Raw genomic sequence first — 24,532 nt, forward strand, 5'->3', positions numbered from 1 at the left:
AATAGGTTTTTGAATGCGCAAACGGGTTCTCAAATGTTTTTAACCTGATATCCTCTCCCACCCTGCTACATCAAGATCACCCACCTCCTGCCCCTCATAAACCAAGGGTTCCCTGAAGGAGACTTGTGAGCCTATAAATCATATTGTGTAATTCATTCTTTACTTATTCTTTAATAGACAAAAACAAAGAGAAAAGGAATACGCTAAGGGCTACCAGAGGATTACCTGAAAACTTGTTCCCTTGCTTCACCATTATTAAAATCCCTAGCATTTACTGATACCCAGGCATTACATACTTGATTCTGGATAATGGTGAAGAGGGGTGGAAGCCCCATTCAAGCAATCACCCCAATCCTTTCAGCTTAAGAACCCAAAAGGCAAAGCACCATTTTGCTTGGTAGTTTGAAGAACCTTGCACTGAGGCTCCCCTAATCGACGTTGACTTCTAGCCTAGACAGTAGAGACTCATTTGGGTATCAGGGAACGGGTGCTTTGGAGGTGGCCGGGATATATGTGAGTGATGCACTGGAGGTAAAGGTAGAAGTGAAAAGTGTAGGGACACAAATGCATGGAGGCCAAAGAGAGGTGAGGAGGGGAGGGGCAAAGTATTTAATGTAAGATGTATAGGAAAGAAGGTGAAGGGCTGGAGAGAGATGCAGATGATGGGGAGAAGAACGGGGATTCTAGTAGTATGGTCGCAGAAAGAAAAAGTGGAAGGATAAAATAATAATTTTACACCGGCCATGTATCTTGCACAAAACTGGACATAGGAAAGCACCAAATATGTTTACTCTTCCCAGTACTCACCCCCCTCCAATTCTGTCTCTGTGCTATCTCAGTCCCACCCCTCCAAGAGTGCAAAAAGTGTCTCCCCTTCTCGCATCATTCATGTTTTTGTCTGTGCCAGTGCTTGCAGTATTTCAACACAAGCATTGGCAAAGGCAAATCAGCCCAAACTGGTTGCTGTGCATGTGTATGCATACTTAGTAGTCATCTTCAAAAAACAATGTTGGCAAAGCCTACAGATTGGTACCCGGTAGAAGATGCAAAACTGTTGCCCTTGTCAATGTTTGTTTCTTATTTCTCCACATAGAAAACAAATGTTCCCACGGAGAAACACTTTTCTCAACAACTCAACCAATTTGTGTGATCTGTTCCAGTCACCTTCCACCCTGAACTTGTTTTTTACTCATCTCTTTGTAGGTGTCAATTTCGAGCCTTTTCCAGGGTGGGATGCATAACAAGCAGAGTTTGTAAATACCAACAAACACATATGTTTTTAAGTGTGCACAAACTACCAGGGCATTGCTGTCCTGTAACAGCCACTATTGTCCTGTGTGAACAGGATTACACGCATGAACATCTGTGTGAGTAAACCTTTTAAGAGTGAAAATTCAACTTTTATTAAATGGATTATGCCAGTGCAATATGGCATATGGTTGGAATGCTGGATTTGTTTAGCAGATTGGCACAAGTGTAAATAGGGTTTGATGGTGACTGGTACCTGCTATTTTATTACTGGTTAGTTGATCTTTGATATGTGAGATGTGGTTCGCACACAACAGCATCAATATCTGTATGCCAACGCCTTCATCATGAGTGTTCTTTTGGTGTTTTATTATCCAAACTTGGACCCAGGGCATCAGGGCACTTTACATGAGACCCAGATTACAGTTCGTATTTTTTTAGCCTCAGGAAGATCAAGTGATTTGTCTAGAATCAGAGGGGCTTATTTACAAGCCTTTTGCGGCATTTTTAACATGGGAAAGTGACCTACCGCTGGCGCACAGGGCTTGTAAATAAGCCCCAGAGTATTTTGAGGCACTTCCAGGATTCAAAACCGATCTCCCAGTCCCAGCTGAGTACCTTTCCCCTTCCCTCCTTGGAGGAGTTTGGCAGCCTAGCCCTAACGATCTCTTCTGGCTCGCCACTTGATCCTCTTCCATCAAAACTCTGGAAGGTGTTTCAGGAGGATCTCTTCCAGCCCTTGCATTCCATCTGTTGCCAGTCATTTCAAACAGGGACGGTACCGGGCTGCTGGAAGAAGGCAGTGGTATCTCCGCTTCTAAAAAAATCTACGCTTGACCCTGCTTGCCTCTCTAACTACCGACCAATTTCCCTGCTTCCTTTTCCAGTCAAAATCATGGAAAAATTGGTCACCCGCACCCTGTCCGGCTTCTTAGAAGGGAACATCTGGATGGATGAGACGCAGTTCGGTTTTCGCCCTGCTCATGGGACGGAATCCGCGTTGGTGACCGTGCTGGACAATCTGCGGGCGCGAGTCGACAGTGGTCGGGCAGCCTTTCTGGTGCTGCTCGACATGTCGGCCGCGTTCGACACGGTCAGCCATCCCACCTTGATCTCGAGGCTGGAGGAGTGCGGGGTCAAAGGTAGGGCCAGGGATTGGTTAATTTCCTACTTGGACAACCGTCAACAACGGGTCTCGCTCCCTCCCTTCAGTTCAGAGGAGCGGAGAGTAGGGCATGGAGTACCTCAGGGCTCTGTCATCAGCCCTATACTCTTTAATATCTACCTCCGCCCTCTCGTCCAGCTCATCAAATCATTTGGGATCTCCGCATTTAACTATGCGGATGATACCCAGCTGGTTTTCTCACTGGAGGAACAGGACGCAGTCCCGTTGGAGACCTTCCATCGGTGCATGCAGGCAACTGCGGAATGGCTCCGCTTGAACTCATTACAGTTCAATGGAACTAAGACAGAGGTCCTATACTGCTCCAATGACCGAGTTCCCCGAGATCTCCCAGATGACTTCTGGCCTCCGTCTTTTTCTGAGTCGGTGTCAGCCGCACGTTCGGCACGTAACCTGGATGTTATTTTTGGGCCCAACCTGCAGCTGGACCTGCACGTAAATAAAACCACCTCAACGTGCATTATGTTGATCCGCATGCTGCGCAAGGTCTTACCTCTCCTCCCTGAGCAAGCCAGACCCGAAGTAGTGCGTAGTACCATCTTAAGTCGTCTCGACTACTGTAACGCACTACTTCTGGAGGCCCCGGCAACACTTCTGAGCAAGCTCCAAAGGGTGCAAAATATGGCTGCCAAACTTGCCCTCTCCCGCCCTGACTATAGCTCTGCAACAGCAGCGTTACAGGAACTCCACTGGTTGCCGGTCCAGTCACGCGTTCGCTATAAAGCAGCCTGTATTGTGTTCAGGGCTATCCATGGCCTGGGCCCAATCCCTCTGCAGAGAATGTTTGACTGGTACCTCCCTTCCCGAGCCTTACGTTCCTCTTCATCTAGGCTACTAGTAGTTCCACGCTTCCAGAGAGTGAGGATGGGTGGCCGATCGTTTAGAGTAGCGGCGGCCAAACTCTGGAACTCCCTGCCACTATCCCTGAGAAGCCTTGAGGATCTTTTAGCCTTTAGAAAGGCGCTGAAAACTCACCTCTTCCCTGGAACAGGCTAGGCTGCTGAATCTGCTGGATTAGGGGTCAAAGCGCCAGGATGCCCTTGGAGGTGACAGGTTTGCGCTATAGAAGTATACCACAATACCAAAGTCAACAGCTGTGGCTGATAGATGAATGGTGCGATATGTATCATTCTTGGTAAAATCTGACTGCTGGGTCTGAATTTATGTGCCCCCTAATTGCCACCCAGCCTAACAATCAGAGCTGCCAACTTTGGAGTTGAGGAACCATGTTCGAGTCTGGGCGTCGGCTCAACATCCTGTGATTCTGGGCAAACAACTTCAGGTCTCCGTACCTAACATGAATATGTCATGTAAAGTGCTCCAATACCTTCGGGTTGACTTTGCATTACATAAACCTTTAAAAAAAAAATATATATATATATATATTTTTTTTTCTCTGACAGCGGTGAACACTGGGGTTTTCAGCGCTTATATCACCAAATATTTCTTGTCCTAGCATTTACATGCATTTGACCTGCTGAAATGTATCCTGGGCATGTGATATTTATCATAATGCTCATAATACCAATATGTGAGGTAACATGAGTTTATCGGACAACTGGTAAAGTGGGCCTTGGTGTAAAGTGGACAGAACAAACTGCTTCACTGATATATGCAGCATATATCAGTGAAGCAGTTTGTTCTGTCCATGTTAGAGTGCTTGCCACTTGGTAAGCAAAGCAATTTTGAAGAGCAATTCAGGAACTTTTATTTTACAAGTGTGAGAAATGGCTTGCAATGATGCATAGAAATGAAACCTCATGGTGGTACTCTGCACAAGTTCTAGATTCCTTCCATAAAGGGGAATTTCCTCTATAGTTTCAAAAGTGCTGCATCATTTTTTACTGCCTCTATAACTCTGAGGATTGCCATCATGCACTGGGACAGGAACAGACTAATTTGCATATAGCCGGCTTGGTAGTTTGGTTTGCCCTGTTCCCATCATGCACTGGGACAGGAACAGACTAATTTGCATATAGCCGGCTTGGTAGTTTGGTTTGCCCTGTTCCCATCATGCACTGGGACAGGAACAGACTAATTTGCATATAGCCAAGTTCTGAGCTGGGATGGTGCAGTGAGCTAAAAAACGGTGATGGATCAAGCCCTGATCTTTGGACTGGGTAAGAGTGGTCTGCTTAATTCAGGCACTTTGTTCATCACCACCCCCTTTTCTGAATCTATAACTCTGAGGGCATAAGCGCCCAGCGCAACGTCAATGTTGCAGAATCTGCCCTGAGAATCGCAATCTTCAAGTACACCAGTACTGGCATGGAAAGCTATGTCAGTGGCCAGAGTTAACAAATTGTGTACTGGCTGTTTTGGCGTTGCCCATCTCACGTGCCAATGTTGAGAGGGTCACTTACTGAAGAAATATTGTATGGTGTACTACAATAAGTTTAATTTGCAAAAATCTATTTGGACCTCACATACACTACACGTGAACTGTCTGTATACTATGCGCTATCAGTGCAGAAAGCAAGCAATAATAAAAGCAAAAGATTCCGTAAACACCGGAAAAACACTGTTCTGTTGTTTTTAATGGCTCTAAAATGTGTAACCACTGATAACCACAGTTTTTTTTAAAGATATTGGAAAAACCCCACCAGAATTTACCAAAAATAGAAACTGAAAACAGGAAAGCGTATATATATGCCGCAGGAATTACTGTGTTTTATTCCTCATTATTAAGGGTTGCTTTCTTAAATTGGATGGTAATACAGGAAGCAGGTGCTACTATATTCAGCAAGCCTGAAATGGTAAATGCCTCTGTAGATTCTAACAAATTAGCTTTGTCTTTCAGCACTGCAAAACTGTTTGACAATATTGATCCCAGTGTAATGAACCCTCAAAAATGTTAAGTTTCCATGGTATAAAATGGTATTGATCATTGCTGTAGTGCCATTGGAATGTGTTATACTTGAGAGCTAATTGGTGTAATCATGAGTAAAGTTTTTTTTACCCATAAATGGTAATAAATAAAAAAATACAACAGAAATTGTAAGCAAAAGAAACAGATTACTATAAAAGGTAGGAAAAAAGGGGCAAAAACAGAGCATTACCCCACTGGCCAGCAAAATAAAAAGTACGACTTTGACACTCATAAGGTATGTTTCAACACAAAATCAAAGAAATATTTGTGCCTGAGATCCTGTTGTGGACTTTTGGTGTCAGGGAAGAAGCTAAACAGGTGTCAATGGCAATTCTCTACAGATCATTATCTTTCTTTACCCTGTTTTGTCCCAGCAGGCCCTAGGTGACCGAGGAATCTTGAGAAACTTCTGAGGAAGTACTTGGAAGTAGCACATAATTAGTAAATGGATCATGTATGAATGTGGATTGCCATTATAACACAACTGTTGTGGTACTGAGGTTTACCTGTACTGTCTGACTTTTATTGTTTGTTAACTGTTATGCTAATTCTTCTCACACGTTGTATTGCTCATTTATGTTTAAGTGGTGTACTGAACTGTGATTCAGTGGTCTCAGATTCTCAAGAACTCTCCCGGCTCACGATGAAAATTTTTCCCGTATGAACCAACCCAAACGTGGATTCCTTGTCTGTATGCAGTGGTGAACTTCCTGCCTGGTGGTGGTACACAAAAGCAACATTAAAAGTCATATATGATGACTGATGCCACACTTGACATTCTTGACATTTACTGGTGTCACAATGTTTCTCAATTTACTTTCTAGTAAACTGATGCCTTTCTTGAATTTTTCTAACAGGACAAATCAATGAGAACTGTTTTTGTCATCTTTTAGAAAATATTTTGTATTTCTTCCTTGTTTTAGATCTTATTGCACTCCCCGATTTTGGAGCAGGAGCCATGGAGAATTGGGGTCTAATGACTTTTCAGGAGTATTCACTGGTATCTGACACACTTGATAAGCGCATCATTATGAAGACCATCATAAGCCTGATTGTTTCCCATGAGTTAGGACACCAGGCATGTGGTAAAAACTCCTAAATATACATTCTTATCTCTATGTACATGTTTTTAAATATATTTGGCCTTAGTTTCTATTTACGTATTGTTGTGTGCACATATTGGCTGCAGTATTTTTCTAAAATCATGGGGGTTAATGCTTCTCTTAATCATGCATATGTCTGAAATAAGTGAGAAGGAGACAGAGTATCGCATGACTCTCTAATTAATATCATCATCTTAAATGGTCAAAGTCACTTAGTAATCATACCACAAATGGTTTCTGTCTATATTAATGGTAATTGCGCAAGCGGTCTTAAGGGTAATTGAACTGGCAGCTGTACACCTACATTGATGGCTTGGATTTCATATGGGCTTTGAGTAAGGCTCCACATAAGACTAATGCCCACTTTACTGATAGTTACCTTGAGCTCTGTGTTGTCAGGGCTTTTGCTAGGATATATGAGAAAAGCTGCACTAGATGCTGCAAGAACTGGCATTGTAACAGGTGAAAGCAGAAATCCTGAGATGCAGGAGCAGTAGCACTCCTGAACCCATATGCAGGAATTTGCAAAGTTTCTTATAGGAATTGTAAAGCACAATATAGATCATGTGTGATGTAGGTGATAGGTGAGAACACCACCTTGAGGTACAGGTCAAATGGTTGGGTCCTGTAGAGTGGATCATCAATTGCTAGAGCGTGAGTGTGTAATTTAACATAAAAGAAGGGATTCCTGATAAGAAGATGAAAGGTGCTCAAAATAGCCCTTAGCAGGAACAGTTTAAATTTGTTGGATGAACTCGCGAACACACTTTTCATTCTTTTGTGATGGAACTAAAGGCCTTATTTAGAATCTGAAGAAAAGATAGAATCCCTAATTTCTGGAGGAAACACTAAATGCACAGTAATGTCAACCAGATGAATTCCACCACCTTAGGGATAGAATTGTGAGAGAAATTCAGCTGAAAGACTTTACTTGGTATTTAGAGTTTCCTTCAGAAATTGCAGGATTTTCACTTTCCTACTAACTTAATAAGGCCCTTAGGATCTTTACAGTTTTGCAGATGGCGGCTTTCAGCTCTGGCACAGCCTGGTCCATAGTCACAGACAAATTCTGCTTTAATAATTGAGATTTTAGGTGTAGGCTATGTATAAACTGGGAACAGGACCATGATTTTGAAGTAGCCTTAGCTGTACGGTGAGATAACTGTCTTGCCCTCATATTTCCCTGGTGGTTGTGGACCACTGACAATATCGAAAACAACAATACTTTGATACAAAAAATATTGTGTGAAAATATTGTGTCCCTATACTTATAATGGTAATTACAAAAATATTGGCAAAAAATATATATCTTTTCACTATTGTAAAAAACATACCGAAATATTATATATTGCTCGTAACCAGACACTCACTCAGAAGCTGGTTTTGCTGTAAGTATTTATTCTCAGGTAACGCTCTCTCTCTCTCTCTCTCTCCTTATATATATATATATATATATATATCCGTAGAACAGCGTTCTCTCTCCATAGGTTAGGGATCCCCCACACTCCATAGAACAACGCAGACACGGTCCAAGTTCGTGCAAGTAATTTAATTAGTGCAAGCACATCGTATGATGTTTCGGCTCCGAGGAGCCTTGTTCACATGACAGTGTCCAACATAATGAGACGTTCTTTTAAAGGGACAGCCTCAGTTGTAAAAAGTGGGTTACATGCTTGTATTAAAAATGGACATAGAAAAAATACATTCTTTTGCTTTCCGGATGTTTGTCCAATCAAGCATAATTCAAATTTTGATGGCACAATATTTTAAAGTATTAATCTTTCACATAATCTCGTAGAGATCAATGGTTGAATACCAAGTCAATTGAAACATATGATAGATATGAGTTTGTTAATGATTGTCAAATACAAAGAACTTCCATTGACTGTTCTGTTGCCTTTTTTAAAGTAGAATATTTCCATATTTACATATTTACATGAAATTCATAGGTTTCCACATATGAAGTGCTTCTGCTAAAGTGCCTATGTGATATGTGCAAATTCTCGCTATTGTGCAAAAAAGTGCCACTATGATTATATTATAATAACATTTTTCATAGCAATCTGTGCAAAATATCGCAGGAACACAATCCCATGTACATAAAATATCTTCCTTCCTGGTGAGGTTTCCCTCAAGGCCGCTAGTATGATCATAATTCCTCATACGTGCAATCTCAGAGTAATATAACATCATATCTCAATCAATTATTCAAAATTAGTTGATTGCCTTCAATATCAACATAGTCCATAGTAAGGTGAAATAGTGCAAACTGTACTATAACATATTAAAACAAGCCAGTATTTATAAATCAGTTTTCAGGGAATAACGACCTTTATACTAGATTATTACTGACTTATGAACAAACATATGTAAATCCTATTTTTTCTAATCAGCTGGGAGCCGCCACTTTGTTCTTGAAACTTAATATCAAATTAAACTTAAAAGAAGTAAACTATCATCCATTTAAACATATTAAACCATCTTGTATCCCAGCCGGGATACGATTATGCTTTTAAAGGATGTTGTAGTTATAAATCGGGTCCGTGTATCAGATATAATCTATAATTAACCAAATAGATTTAAAGTAAACAAGTGTACATATCCTCAGTGATATTTAATCCTGTTGGAGCCTTCGTGTTCAGTAGGAGAATGTATCTCGTTTCAAGTTTCCTCAACTTTGATTCTCTGTCACCACCCCGTCTGTTGGTGTTAATGCTATCTATCACAAAGTACGTTAATGATTTGTTGTTACTTTGATGCATTTCACGATAGTGGCGGGCTACAGGGTAAGTGTTGTCCCCATTAGATATCGCTCTTAAATGCTGTAAAATCCGTTGGTGCACAGGAAGCTTTGTGCTACCAACGTACTTTAACGAACAGGGGCATTGCAAGACATACACCGCATGATCGGTTTTACACGTCAGTACCTGGGTTATAGGATGCTCTGCATCACTGAATCCGTCTTTATATGTTTTGGTATTGACACCATGAGTACATGCTTTGCATGTCTTGCATTTATAAAACCCTCTGTTTGATTGCCACCAATTGCTCTTTTTGACAGGTTCGGGGTTGGTATCCACTATTTGATCTTTAAGGGATGGAGCCCTGCTGTAAGTTAGAGAAACTCTAGCCGGTAACTCCCTACCTATGACAGGATCTTTGAATATCAGGGGCCAATATTTATTAACAATCTTGTATATGTCCTTAGATTGTCTGCTGAATCCCGTTATGATTCTAAAGTCACTCTTATCTTTTTTTACTTTATCCTCTGTCTTCTGGGGATTGCCCTCTAGTAACTCATCCCTGGATAACATATTTGATTTGATAATAGCTTTGTCAATTATCTTGGTTGAATATCCCCTCTCGAGAAATCTTCTCCTACTCTCACTTTGGGCATTTTCCAATTCAATGGGATCACTGCATCCTCTTTTCATCCTTAGCATCTCCCCATATGGGATGCTAGCAATGAGGTGCTTAGGGTGGGCACTAGCCGCGTGTAAACTACTGTTTCCTGCCGTTTTCTTCCGAAATATCTTAGTATGTAATTTGTCATTATTTGTATATATCTCAGTATCCAAAAAGGTTACAGTGCTTTGACTGAGAGTGGCAGTGAATTTAAGATTTAATTCATTGTCATTGATATTTGCAATGAATTTTTGGGCTGAATCCTCACTACCTCGCCAAACAATAAACAAATCGTCAATGAAACGAAACCAAGCAATAACGTTGTTCTCCATTTCCTCCAGGTATGTGGTTCTGAGGACCAGCTCCTCCCAAGCCCCCATGTGCAGACATGCGAAGCTTGGAGAGAAGCTGGCCCCCATTGCCACACCCTGAATCTGACGATAAATCAAATTGTTGAACATAAAGACATTGTTTGATAAACAGAAATTCAACATATCCAATAACATGACATTATGTGCATCGCTTTCATCAGTTCTTCTAGATAAAAAATGTTTCACCGCTTCAAGTCCCTGCTTGTGTGTAATGCTGGTATACAGCGATGACACATCCAAGGCCATAAGCCAATCATCATGTTTCCAATCAATGTCTTTCAATTTTACCCAAAAATCACTGGTGTCACGTATATATGATTTTAGTTTCTGTACATAGCCCTGCAAAAAATAGTCTATATAGATTGAAGTTCGTTCCAACAGACTACCCCTGGCAGAGATGATGGGTCTACCAGGGGGGTTTTTAGGGTCTTTATGTATTTTGGGAATGAAATACATAATTGGTAGAACTGGATTGTTCACTTTTAAATATTTGTATTCATCCCCACTGATTAATTTTGCAGCTTTCCAACCAGATAGTTTTTTATGGTATTCCAATTTGATTGAAGTTGCTGTTTGAACTTGGATGCGTTCATAACATTCTCTGTCATTGATCTAAGCATAAGCTTCTCTGTCATAATCCGATTTCGTCATTAGCACTATGTTGCCCCCCTTATCACTCCCCCGAACAATGATATTTTTGTCCTTGGTCAGGCGGGTTATTAGCGCTTTGTATCCTTGTGCTAGTCTGTTGTATTTCCATTTAGGCATGTTAGTTTTAAGATCCTCCAAATCACTCACCACATTTTCATGAAATATATCAATGGAATCTCTCGGGAGAACCGGGGTAAAAGTAGATGGGGGTTTAAAGGGAGTAGTTGTCATTATCCTATTACCATTATCGTCTATATCTCCTTTTAGATTTAAATCTTGGGTATTGTCTTCATATCCAACTCCCTCTGTTTCCCATAGTTCCATTATGGTTCGAGTTCCTTGACTGCACGTGTCTCCATGTTCCTCACTGATAGTGGTTGTTATTCTCTCTTTCTGTTTGGTGTTGGCAGCGAAACATTTGCGTAGCTTTAATTTCCTTACTGCCTTGTATATGTCACATCTCGTTGTTGGGTAATTGAAATTGCATTGTGGTGCATATGATAGACCTAGTTGTAGGATTTTCTCCTCTTCAGATGTCAATGTTAAGGGAGTTAAGTTTACAATTGTTTTGTTTCCGCCTGCAACTGATTCGACTAATTTCCCGTTTTCTGGCCCTGGCCCCTGCCTTTCTTCCTTCTTTGAAAGCCTCCTCTTACTGGCCCTGGCCCTCCTGCGCCTCCTGAGGTTTGCTCGCTGTTTATATGTTTTTGTTGCATGCTTGGCCTCAGTGTTTGCAGTCTTTGTTGGCATAAAAAAACCATTTCCTGTCCTGGTGATGGTTTAACTCTGCCAGCTGCCTGTGCTTGATTAAGGCGCTGCGTTTCAGATTCTGAATCCAAGTCGGAACTGAAAGTCGAGTCTGTTGTATCATTTTGCCCCCTTGCCTGTTTGTTGGGCCTTCGCTTGGGTTGGGACTGAGCCTTATTGCTTCCTCCGCGCAGAGAGTCGTACTTCCGGGCAAATGTAAAAATCTGTCCAAGTTCGTAATCGTTACGATCTCTCTGAAACTTATGTCTTTTTCTTTCAGTAATCTTACTTTCTTCCTTCTTTAAGCGCGTTTGCATAGCTTTTAAAAGTTGTTCTTTCTCCTCACTCTCGCCCAAGCTTGCCAGCTGCTCATTAATGCTTTCAATTTCAATTAACAATTTGGCACGATCAATATCCGCATATTTGATTAACATTAGGACCTGATGGCGGGAGGCTTCTAAATTGAACTCAGCCCACTCCTTCATTAAATCAGGGTTGGGGTCATCATATGTGGGGGTTGTTAAAATGCGTAACCCACGAGGGATTCGGTTAACTTCCACATACCTCTGTAATGATCTTGACTCCCACCACTTTGATTGTTCGCTCTGGGATTTTTTCTCCAAAGTCTTGATTAAGTCCCGTAGAACGTTGTTGCCGCTGCCACTGGCTGTAACATCAGGTGTCTCCCTGTTGTCAATAGGGAGAGGAGAACTATCGGGAAACATCGTCAATGCCAATGCCTCCCGGTCTCGAACACTGTCAGCCGACATGCTTGCTGATTCACTAAACAATATCTCGGCGTATTTCCGGAGTCACAAGTTCAGTCGTTGTTGCTCCTCACCGCCGATGCACTAACTCCTTCCCTGTTCACAAAACCGCTTACATGCAATCAGCATTTGGCGTATCGAGTCAATGTATATCAGTTTTTCCTGCAGTGCGAAATGCTGGAATGCAGGCTCGATTCCTCCGAATGTAGTTTAAAAGTAACCAGCGGTACCAGGGGTCAAGCAGCCTTACTCCTTCCGGAGTACAAGTCAGATCCAGGAACCAAGTCCAAGAGTGTTTCCGATTAGGCGCTGACCAAATTAAAGGAGGGTCCGTGTGTAAACCGGCTCGGAAACCTGCCGGTTGAAATATCCGTAGAACAGCGTTCTCTCTCCATAGGTTAGGGATCCCCCACACTCCATAGAACAACGCAGACACGGTCCAAGTTCGTGCAAGTAATTTAATTAGTGCAAGCACATCGTATGACGTTTCGGCTCCGAGGAGCCTTGTTCACATGACAGTGTCCAACATAATGAGACGTTCTTTTAAAGGGACAGCCTCAGTTGTAAAAAGTGGGTCACATGCTTGTATTAAAAATGGACATAGAAAAAATACATTCTTTTGATTTCCGGATGTTTGTCCAATCAAGCATAATTCAAATTTTGATGGCACAATATTTTAAAGTATTAATCTTTCACATAATCTCGTAGAGATCAATGGTTGAATACCAAGTCAATTGAAACATATGATAGATATGAGTTTGTTAATGATTGTCAAATACAAAGAACTTCCATTGACTGTTCTGTTGCCTTTTTTAAAGTAGAATATTTACATATTTACATATTTACATGAAATTCATAGGTTTCCACATATGAAGTGCTTCTGCTAAAGTGCCTATGTGATATGTGCAAATTCTCGCTATTGTGCAAAAAAGTGCCACTATGATTATATTATAATAACATTTTTCATAGCAATCTGTGCAAAATATCGCAGGAACACAATCCCATGTACATAAAATATCTTCCTTCCTGGTGAGGTTTCCCTCAAGGCCGCTAGTATGATCATAATTCCTCATACGTGCAATCTCAGAGTAATATAACATCATATCTCAATCAATTATTCAAAATTAGTTGATTGCCTTCAATATCAACATAGTCCATAGTAAGGTGAAATAGTGCAAACTGTACTATAACATATTAAAACAAGCCAGTATTTATAAATCAGTTTTCAGGGAATAACGACCTTTATACTAGATTATTACTGACTCATGAACAAACATATGTAAATCCTATTTTTTCTAATCAGCTGGCAGCCGCCACTTTGATCTTGAGACTTAATATCAAATTAAACTTAAAAGAAGTAAACTATCATCCATTTAAACATATTAAACCATCTTGTATCCCAGCCGGGATACGATTATGCTTTTAAAGGATGTTGTAGTTATAAATCGGGTCCGTGTATCAGATATAATCTATAATTAACCAAATAGATTTAAAGTAAACAAGTGTACATATCCTCAGTGATATTTAATCCTGTTGGAGCCTTCGTGTTCAGTAGGAGAATGTATCTCGTTTCAAGTTTCCTCAACTTTGATTCTCTGTCACCACCCCGTCTGTTGGTGTTAATGCTATCTATCACAAAGTACGTTAATGATTTGTTGTTACTTTGATGCATTTCACGATAGTGGCGGGCTACAGGGTAAGTGTTGTCCCCATTAGATATCGCTCTTAAATGCTGTAAAATCCGTTGGTGCACAGGAAGCTTTGTGCTACCAACGTACTTTAACGAACAGGGGCATTGCAAGACATACACCGCATGATCGGTTTTACACGTCAGTACCTGGGTTATAGGATGCTCTGCATCACTGAATCCGTCTTTATATGTTTTGGTATTGACACCATGAGTACATGCTTTGCATGTCTTGCATTTATAAAACCCTCTGTTTGATTGCCACCAATTGCTCTTTTTGACAGGTTCGGGGTTGGTGTCCACTATTTGATCTTTAAGGGATGGAGCCCTGCTGTAAGTTAGAGAAACTCTAGCCGGTAACTCCCTACCTATGACAGGATCTTTGACTATCTTTGACTATATATATATTACCTACTGGCGACAGCCAGTAGGTATATATAGTTAGGATTGTTTTCCATAGGGAAATCGCAACATTCTATTGGGAATAACTTTGGCGCCGGTTGAGGAATCTTCCTGAGATTTTCCTTAACTTTGCCTCGCGGCGCTCCACTCCTTCCCTGAAAGTTTGGGGGGGATTCGTCAAGCGGGGGCCATGTTAATTTCCATAGGGCGGTTGGACTCACTTTTAGCCCGAACGGCTGAATGGTTTTCCACCAAACTTGGCAAAATTGTAGGGACTGGTAGCTCGATGTGTCTTTGCTATGTCTCAAGATATGTGCTCCAGTGGTTTTTACGAAAATTAACTTAAAAAATATATATTGGGCTACATTGGGCTATATATATATGTTAGAGCCCAAATGTAGCCCAATGTAGCCCAATGTAGCCCAATGTAGCCCAAAGATGGCCACCAGAGACCAAAAAAAACAAATGTAGCCCAAATATCAGCCAGATGTAGCCCAACTATAGCCCAATGACAGAATGTCTCAGAGTGTTCTAAAGAACAACTAGAGCGCTAACAGTCTTACTTATGACAAAAGTATGGCACACCTGAAGTCATCTTGATTGGAATAAAGTGGTAACACTTAAAACATTTAATTTGCAAAGGAACAAAATGAGGGGTTTCATTTCGCCATAGAAATTTTATATATATATATATATTCACTGAAAAAACCATAGGTTACACACCAGTTCTAGTTAGGAATTAGCATTTAAAAAACCTTTGAAATTCACTGAAAAAACCATAGGTTTCACACCAGTTATAGTTAGCTGGAAATTTTACTCGCATAAAACCAATTGAAATTCCCACGTTATAGTTATTTGGACTCACTATAACTTGCACGTCTGCAATGCACTGCTGATGATGTCACATATTACATCACTCATGCATATATTTAAATATTTAAACATTACTCGCTAATATATGTATTCACTAAGATACACTTAATATGCCAGATAACCAATCAATTTTTTTTTAAAAAACACTGAAAAAACCATAGGTTTCAGGCCTTATTTAGTTAGGAATTAGCATTTAAAAAGCCTTTGAAATTCACTGAAAAAACCATAGGTTTCAGGCCTCATTCAGGCCTTATATAGTTAGAAATCAGCATTTAAAAAACCTTTGAAATTCACTGAAAAAACCATAGGTTTCAGGCCTTATATAGTTAGGAATTAGCATTTAAAAAAAACTTTGAAATTCACTGAAAAACCCATAGGTTTCAGGAGTTATATAGTTAGGAATTAGTTTTTAAAAAACCTTTGAAATTCACTCAAAAAACTATAAGTTTTAGTGGTGTTATAGTTAGCTGGACATTTTACTCATACAAAACCAATTAATTGCTCCTATATAGTTAGTTGTACTAACTATATTTCGCGCACCCGCAATCCACTGCTGATGATGTCACATATTAGATCATTCATGACATGGTCAGTGACATCACTGATGACATCTCAAATGACATCACTGATGACATCACTGATGACATCATTCACGTGACAATCACATACACCTTTTCATACACTATTACAATTTTTCATCACTGTTTGTAAAATACAGAGTATCATATTTAAATCCATTGTCACAGCAATACAAGTATCTAAAAATCCACTCAGTGATTCATAGACGTATACACACATCTAATCACTTACCTATGGATTCACTCATACATGCTGTCAATGAACAATAGAACACTATCAAAAATACTTATACATCTTTATCGACATTAAACAACAGCACGCGTCCTATTCACATATGAAGTCATCCTACTCACTTATGCAAACAATGGATCATACTTACATATTTACTTAGCAAAACACTTATACAAACACCACTTCTTCTATTCATTTAGATAGTAAGTCATACTTAGTGAATTATAAAATCATTATTACAAGTATACAGTTATCCATACAGTCACTCACACAATCATTGTGTCTTATGTATACTTATTTATATACAACAACTGACACATACACTGCCTTTTATTTTTCTAGTTTGTTGGACCTGTACCTTTGAGAAATATATTTGCTCATCACCACACCCATAAAGAGATTCCCTCACCCAAACTGTTAGAACATGTAGTTTTAACTTCATATATCTACTGAGTCAACTATTCACACATCTTTGGACACTCACACACCCCCCACCGAACCACACACACTTTCACACTCCCATACAAATACTCAGTTAACGAATCAATAACTAATATAGACTTTCACATAGCTAGTAACCAACTGTAGAATCAGTTTACACAACAACTGACAAAGTGATACAGATATTCACACAGTTTAGTCACTATCCACTATATTTAGTGAGACATTATAAATTGGTCAAGTAAACAGTCAATTACACTGCTACTAAATCCTCCATCCAAATATTTATTTATATATATCCACTCATTCTTCAATGTAAATTGCTATATATATATAATGCATATTTAAATAACGAAGCAAACCACATTCACTGGATGATGTCATCAGTGATGTCATCAGTGATGTCATTTGAGATGTCATCAGTGATGTCACTGACCATGTCATGAATGATCTAATATGTGACATCATCAGCAGTGGATTGCGGGTGCGCGAAATATAGTTAGTACAACTAACTATATAGGAGCAATTTCATTGGTTTTGTATGAGTAAAATGTCCAGCTAACTATAACACCACTAAAACTCATAGTTTTTTGAGTGAATTTCAAAGGTTTTTTAAAAACTAATTCCTAACTATATAACTCCTGAAACCTATGGTTTTTTCAGTGAATTTCAAAGGTTTTTTTAAATGCTAATTCCTAACTATATAAGGCCTGAAGCCTATGGTTTTTCAGTGAATTTCAAAGGTTTTTTAAATGCTGATTCCTAACTATATAAGGCCTGAAACCTATGGTTTTTTCAGTGAATTTCAATATATATATATATATATATATATATATTACCTACTGGCGGTCGCCAGTAGGTATATATAGTTAGGATTTTTTCTCTATGGGATTTTTGAAAATTCTATGTCTAATAACTTTGGTGTTTGTGGACGGAATTGGCTGAAATTTTCAGGAAAATGGCACATTTTGTTTCTGAGTAGCCCTTGAAAATTTGGGGGGGGTTCGTCAAGGGGGGGCCGAGAAAAAAGGGGGGTCCCAAAACGTGTTTTTAACATTGAGTTTTCCATAGGGCAGTTGGCCTCACTTTTAGCCCGAACGGCTGAATGGATTTGCACGAAACTTGGCAAAATTGTAGGGACTGGTAGCCCGATGTGCCTTTTGTAGGTCTCAATATATGTGCTACAGTGGATTTTGAGAAATTAACGTTTAAAAAAAGATATATATCTGTAACAGCGGACCGGGCAGCGCTCCGCTACGCGTACTTTTCGCGCAACGGAGCTTTGTGAAGCGAAGCTGATTGGTTCTCCGGCGTCTGTCAACATTCCAAACAGTCCGTAGCGGCCGCCATCTTGTCTCTCGGTAGGATCGAGAGACAAGAGGAGGCCAAAGCGAAGGGGCAAATGACCATAAGGGGGCATAGTACATTGTCGCTCACCCCCTAGGTTTGATGTGGAGGTTTTAAAAGGGCCCCGCGGGGCAAAAAAAAATAAAAATAATAATAATCGAACAGCTGAATGGATTTGCACGAAACTTGGCAAAATTGTAGGGACTGGTAGCCCGATGTGCCTTTGCTAGATCTCAATATATGTGCTCCAGTGGATTTTGAGAAATTAACGTTCAAAAAAAGGTATATATCTGTAACAGCGCACCGCTTCGCGTACTTTTCGCGTTACGGAGCTTTGCGAAGCGAAGCTGATTGGCTCTCCGGTGTCTGTAAACATTCCAAACAGTCCGTAGCGGCCGCCATCTTGTCTCTCGGTAGGATCGAACAGCTGAATGGATTTGCACGAAACTTGGCAAAATTGTAGGGACTGGTAGCCCGATGTGCCTTTGCTAGGTCTCAATATATGTGCTTCAGTGCATTTTGAGAAATTAACGTTCAGAAACAAGATATATATCTGTAACAGCGCTCCGCTTCGCGGAGATAAAATTATATGTGTATTACCTAGCTGTTGCTAACACCAGTTAGCGACGGCTAGTAGAAGATAGCGACCATCTTGGGCCCCACTTTGCATGTGAGTGATATTTATCACTAATGACATGCAAAGTGGGCATGCCAAGATGTTAGCGACTGGAAACAGTCGCTAACATCGCTATCTCCTATTATCAACTTTTGGAAATATTCGAGATAAGGGCGAATATCTCCAAAAGCTACCACCTGCCCTGAGCAGTTCTTAGCCATGTTATCCAATGGGAGGTGGATAACATGGCTAAGAGCATTAGCTCGGTAATGCATGAATATCGCTGAGTTTTCAGCGATATTAATGCATTGCGGTCGTTTTTTATCGTATTTCCGATAAACCTTGATAATAGCAAGGTTTATCTGCGATAATTTCTGACGGTAAAAAAATCGTTGCTAAGCATCGTTAGGGATAAATATCGCTTAACTTTGGTAATATGCCCCAACGTCTGTTAACGTTCGATTCGAAGGAAATCAGGAAGTGTTGAAAAACATTGTCTGCGCCATCTTGTCTTTTTTCAAATGCCACACTTTTGTCGTGCACGGCAGCCATTTTAGATGCCTTGACCAGACCCACTCTGTGCACGCTGTCGATCCTTAGCATGGCTCCCCACCCTCGCAAGCATCTCCCCCAGGCAGTGGTCACCCCCGCTCTCTGTCTTATGCATGGGTAATAAACCTCCCCCATCTGCGCTGCTGTTCCCTGAGAATCACACCCTGTGCCCGCCCGACACCTCCCTTTCGCCCTATTCACTACCGCACCCTCTGACACTCCTTTTCCTCTGTGTCCGATTGTCCAGGCTGGTCCTAGGGTATCAGCTAGCCCTGCAGATGTAGTTTATGGCCACAGCTGTAAAGAATCACCCCTCTTCAAAGGAGTTATAGTAGATCAAGGCCCACACTCGATGAGATCCGTCACAGCAGAAGCGTTGCTATTATCTGAAAACCATCCTGTATTGTGATTGGGGAGGGGACCGAGCCTGAAGCGGAAGATTCCAGGGATGACTGTTTGTACATCAAAGTTTTTACAATTATGTGTCACATTAAAAATATATAGCACTCCGACAAAGTAGTAAGATTATAAAACTTTAATAATTTATAAATATATACAAGAAAACAAAAATAGTAATAACATATAAACATTTTTAGGGAAAAACAACGAAGTAGCGGTCGGCTGTGCGAATAGTCCCAACGCAGCACAACGTCCAGATTTCCGGCGTGGGGCGTCGCGGGGGGTGGGTCATCAGTAGCAAACTGTTGTGCGAATAGTTCCAAGGCAGCAGAACGCGCCGAAATCTAGATGACACGAAAGTGATGTCTAGTAAGTTGCCACCCAGCAAATAACGGCATGGGGCGTCGCGGGGGGTGGGTCATCAGTAGCAAACTGTTGCGCGAATAGTTCCAAGGCAGCAGAACGATGGCACCAAGGTGATGTCCAGTAAGTTGCCGCACTGGTTTTGGTATCCTACAATGCTGCTCCGAATAACGGCGTGGAGCGCCCCGGGGGAGGCGGCGTGAACGGGCCTCTCCAGGTGGAGTGTCATCTGTTGTAGTGGGGCGCCCCTTTACCGTTTCAGTTGCCATTCCGTCCGTTTTTGGTCCACTGTGTCAAAAGCCGCAATTCAGCTGAGTTGCGCCCACTCTTGCGGTGCAGCGATAGGCGGCTGTCACAGGACTCTCAAAATGGCGGCAGGCTGTTTCCTTTTTGGGCCTGGTCCACTGAAATGGCCCTGGGACACCTTGGAAATCGGACGCTTGTCTGCTAGGTCTTGGACCCCATTCTCGAAAGCGTCCCCTCCGCCTTGAGAATTCATCAAAAGTTTTGGGGGCTCCGACTCCTGCAGGCTTCTGGTGGGGAGCGGCTGCCATGATTGCTCGCGGAATGACCACGACTGAGCTACGAGATGGTGGTGCTTTCATGCTGACGCCAGCTTCAGTCTGAAACATCCAGAAACAAGGTGGGGCTTTCATCGTTTGGGAAAAAAAAAAGTTTTCATCCTATGAAAAGTGTTGTTTTTAGGTCACATGATCAAGCCTTCCATCATTAGGAAACCAAAAGTAAAATGAACCAATGAAAAGTTTTATAAACAAGTCACATGACCTGTTATGCGGCATAGGGTGTAAAATGCGGAGAAAATACGTTGGCACGTGAGGCGGCGTCAGTAGCGGACCGATGTGCGAATAGGCCGAAGGCAACACAACGCGCCAAGATCCGGATGGCACCGAGGTGGTGTCCAGCAAGTTGCAGCACTGGTGTGGCCATCCTACAATGCTGAAAGTCGGCGTGGGGCACCCCGTTGGCCTGTGAGTTTGCGTCAGTAGCGGACCGATGTGCGAATAGGCCGAAGGCAGCACAACGCGCCAAGATCCGGATGGCACCGAGGTGGTGTCTAGTAAGTTGCCGCACTGGTGTGGCCATCCAACAATGCTGAAAGTCGGCGTGGGGCGCCCCGTTGGCCTGTGAGTTTGCGTCAGTAGCGGAGCGATGTGCGAATAGGCCGAAGGCAGCACAACGCGCCAAGATCCGGATGGCACCGAGGTGGTGTCTAGTAAGTTGCCGCACTGGTGTGGCCATCCTACAATGCTGAAAGTCGGCGTGGGGCGCCCCGTTGGCCTGTGAGATGGCGTCAGTAGCGGACCGATGTGCGAATAGGCCGAAGGCAGCTCAACGCGCCAAGATCCGGATGGCACCGAGGTGGTGTCTAGTAAGTTGCCGCACTGGTGTGGCCATCCAACAATGCTGAAAGTCGGCGTGGGGCGCCCCGTTGGCCTGTGAGTTTGCGTCAGTAGCGGACCGATGTGCGAATAGGCCGAAGGCAGCACAACGCGCCAAGATCCGGATGGCACCGAGGTGGTGTCTAGTAAGTTGCCGCACTGGTGTGGCCATCCTACAATGCTGAAAGTCGGCGTGGGGCGCCCCGTTGGCCTGTGAGATGGCGTCAGTAGCGGACCGATGTGCGAATGGGGCCAAAGGCAGCGCAACAATATTTTCTGATTTGAAGACACCACAAGGAGCTGAGATGCCAAGATCCGGATGGCACCGAGGTGGTGTCTAGCAAGTTGTGGCACTGGTGTGGTCATCGTACAATGGTAAAAGTCGGCGTGGGGCGCCCTGTTGGCCTGTGAGATGGTGTCAGTAGCGGACTGATGTGTGAATGGGGCCAAAGGCAGCGCAACAATATTTTCTACTATATTTTCGGAGTAGAAGACACCACAAGGCGCTGAGATGCCAAGATCCGGATGGCACCGAGGTGATGTCTAAGTTGCGGACCGATGTGCGAATGGGGCCAAAGGTAGCGTAACAAGATTTTCTGTATGGAAGATACCACTAGACGTTGAGATGCCAAGATTCGGATGGCACCGAGGTGATGTCTAGCAAGTTGTGCCACTGGTGTGGCCATCGTACAATGGTAAAAGTCGGCGTGGGGCGCCCTATTGGCCTGTGAGATGGTGTCAGTAGCGGACTGATGTGCGAATGGGGCCAAAGGCAGCGCAACAATATTTTCTGACTGACACCACAAGGCGCTGAGATGCCAAGATCCGGATGGCATCGAGGTGATGTCTAAGTTGCGGACTGATGTGCGAATGGGGCCAAAGGCAGCGTAACAATATTTTCTGTATGGAAGATACCACTAGGCGTTGAGATGCCAAGATTCGGATGGCACCGAGGTGATGTCTAGCAAGTTGGTGTGGTCATCCTACAATGCTGAAACTCGGCGTGGGTCACCCCATTAGCCTGTGAGATGGCGTCAGTAGCGGACCGATGTGCGAATAGGCCGAAGGCAGCACAACGCGCCAAGATCCGGATGTCACCGTGGTGGTTTCATAGTTGAGAGGCACTTCATCTGCAGTGGGGCGCCGAGATCCGGATGGCACCGAGGTGATGTCTAGCAAGTTGCTGTACTGGTGTGGTCATCCTACAATGCTGAAATTTAGTGGGGCGCCCATTTACCGTTTCAGTTGCCATTCAGCTGAGTTTCGGCTGCTCTTGATGCTACAGCGACAGGCGGCTGCAAGAGGACTCTCAAAATGGCGGCCTGTTCTTTGGATTTGGGCCTGGTCCACTAAAATTGTCCTGGGACACCTTAGAACTCGGACGCTCGATTTTTTTTTCCTTTCCTGTACATGCAAAAAAAGGTAAATGCCCGGTATGTTACACGCTTCATCTGCCACGATGAACTCTCCAGAGGAACCGAAAAAAAATATAGTTGTGGTAACTATACCATGCATCGTCATATGGAGAGGTGGCACCAATTAATTATAGTGCTGCATAAAAGAGAGATTTGGAGGAGAACCCCTGACCTGCTAGTACATTCATCAAAGAAGTGGCACTGAGAGCTTCAGAGGCAAGGGAAACGGTCCCAAATATTTAGAAGAACTTTGGAAAGATTAAAATGACATGTTTAGATTGTGGTAAATTAATTTCATGTGGGCAGATGAGTGTTACTCTAATAAATACAGCATATGAACATCATCCTAGTCGATGGTTGGTAGAGACATTTTGACTATATCCTGGACCTGCCCGTCCTCACCCAAAATGGCGCCGGAATGAATGGGACTCGTAACTCCTTGTTGTGTACTGGTTGCAGAACCTTGAAATCACGAGATACGTATGCAGTTTTGAAGCACATGGCGGGCGGGGACGAGAATTGATTGAATATTTCGACATCCCTATTGATATTAAGTTCTGATGTGTTATTGATTACTGTACTGTTGAAAATTCGAATTAACGTCACCCATGGTACTTGCCCGCAAATGTATATCTAGATAATTTTATTGTAACTGGCCCTGTCGTATTTTAATTATAAAATGTACGTCCACCGATTCCGTAACTGTTAGACACCTTAGTTTTTGCAACCTAATGGCCCGCCCGTTACGTTCCTCTACAGTGTAAATGTCTATTCATCATATACGATTACAGTTTGCTCCGTGGCAGGCCCACGTGGTTATAGGCTCGTATTTGTATAATGAAATTTTCACAATAAAGGTTTTTAAAAGAAAACATGGTAGTAGTGTATACATTGGTAAAGTTTTTAATAATAGTCACTGTTTTAGAATTATTAAAAGGCAAGTGAAATAAAGCAGACCAATTACATGAAGGGTAAAAGGTAAAATACGAAGGAACGCAGTAAAGATAAATGGTCAAGGGCTGTTGTGTTTTCTATTCCTGCAACATAAAGTGATCGATAAGAATCTCATATTCAGGCGTATCGGCGACTAAGACAGCAGGTCGACCCTCTTTTGCTCAACGGCTCCGTCATGGGACGAAGAAACGCTCTTTTTCTCGAAAAAAGAATATATTTTACTTGCAGGACAGTTGTAAAATTTCCGGGAAAGTACATTAGCCTGGAACATTATAACATCTATTTAAGAGAAAATAATGTTCGGAAGTAATTAAAAGCGTAATTTTTAGGTCATATGACCAAGCCTTTCATCATTAGAATAAGAAAAGTAAAATGAACCAATGAAAAGTTTTATTAACAAGTCACATGACTTCCGGATGCGCTAACGCGGCGCGTCATATGACGCATTACGCGACAACGCAGGTCCAGAATATAGTCAAAATGTCTCCACCAACCAGCGGTCGGAACACAACCCCTTTCAGCAGGCTAAATAGTTCTGTTAAATGACAACAGAAGGGACAGGCAACAAGAACCATCAGTCAAAGAGGGGAGGGCTAGTTCTTCTCTACCGGGTTACATTGGGGCGCTACCGGAACTGATCGAATTGGTAGTCTACAGTGTTTCTGGATGTTTCAGACCGAAGCTGGGGTTAGCATGAGAGCAGCACCATTTCGTAGCTCCGTTGTGGCCATTCCGCAACCAATCATGGCAGCCGCTCTTTATCGTTATTTTGGGCGGGGTGGGTGGCGGAGCCGAGCTGTTTTGCAGCCATCATTGTGTGGAGTTCAGTTCATCTCACTAGTTTTGTATTTGTCATGAGGGGTTGTTCCTAATGTTTCTATTTTAGCGAGGTCAAAAAGAGATCCCATTAGTGGCCTACTGATTTTGCT

General features: G+C 42.2%; 1 protein-coding gene across 1 annotated transcript in view; it reads left to right on the forward strand.

Annotated features, from left to right (window-relative positions):
- The window catches only part of LVRN (laeverin), a 663,539-nt gene that overhangs the window by 216,204 nt on the left and 422,803 nt on the right, over positions 1-24,532 (forward strand). Inside the window, exon 5 of the mRNA XM_078675542.1 lies at positions 6,224-6,378. Coding sequence (XP_078531668.1) covers positions 6,224-6,378 — 155 coding nt within the window. The remainder of the gene's footprint in view (positions 1-6,223; positions 6,379-24,532) is intronic.

This window comes from Lissotriton helveticus, chromosome 2_1, assembly GCF_964261635.1.
Source record: "Lissotriton helveticus chromosome 2_1, aLisHel1.1, whole genome shotgun sequence".
Taxonomy (NCBI): Eukaryota; Metazoa; Chordata; class Amphibia; order Caudata; family Salamandridae; genus Lissotriton; species Lissotriton helveticus.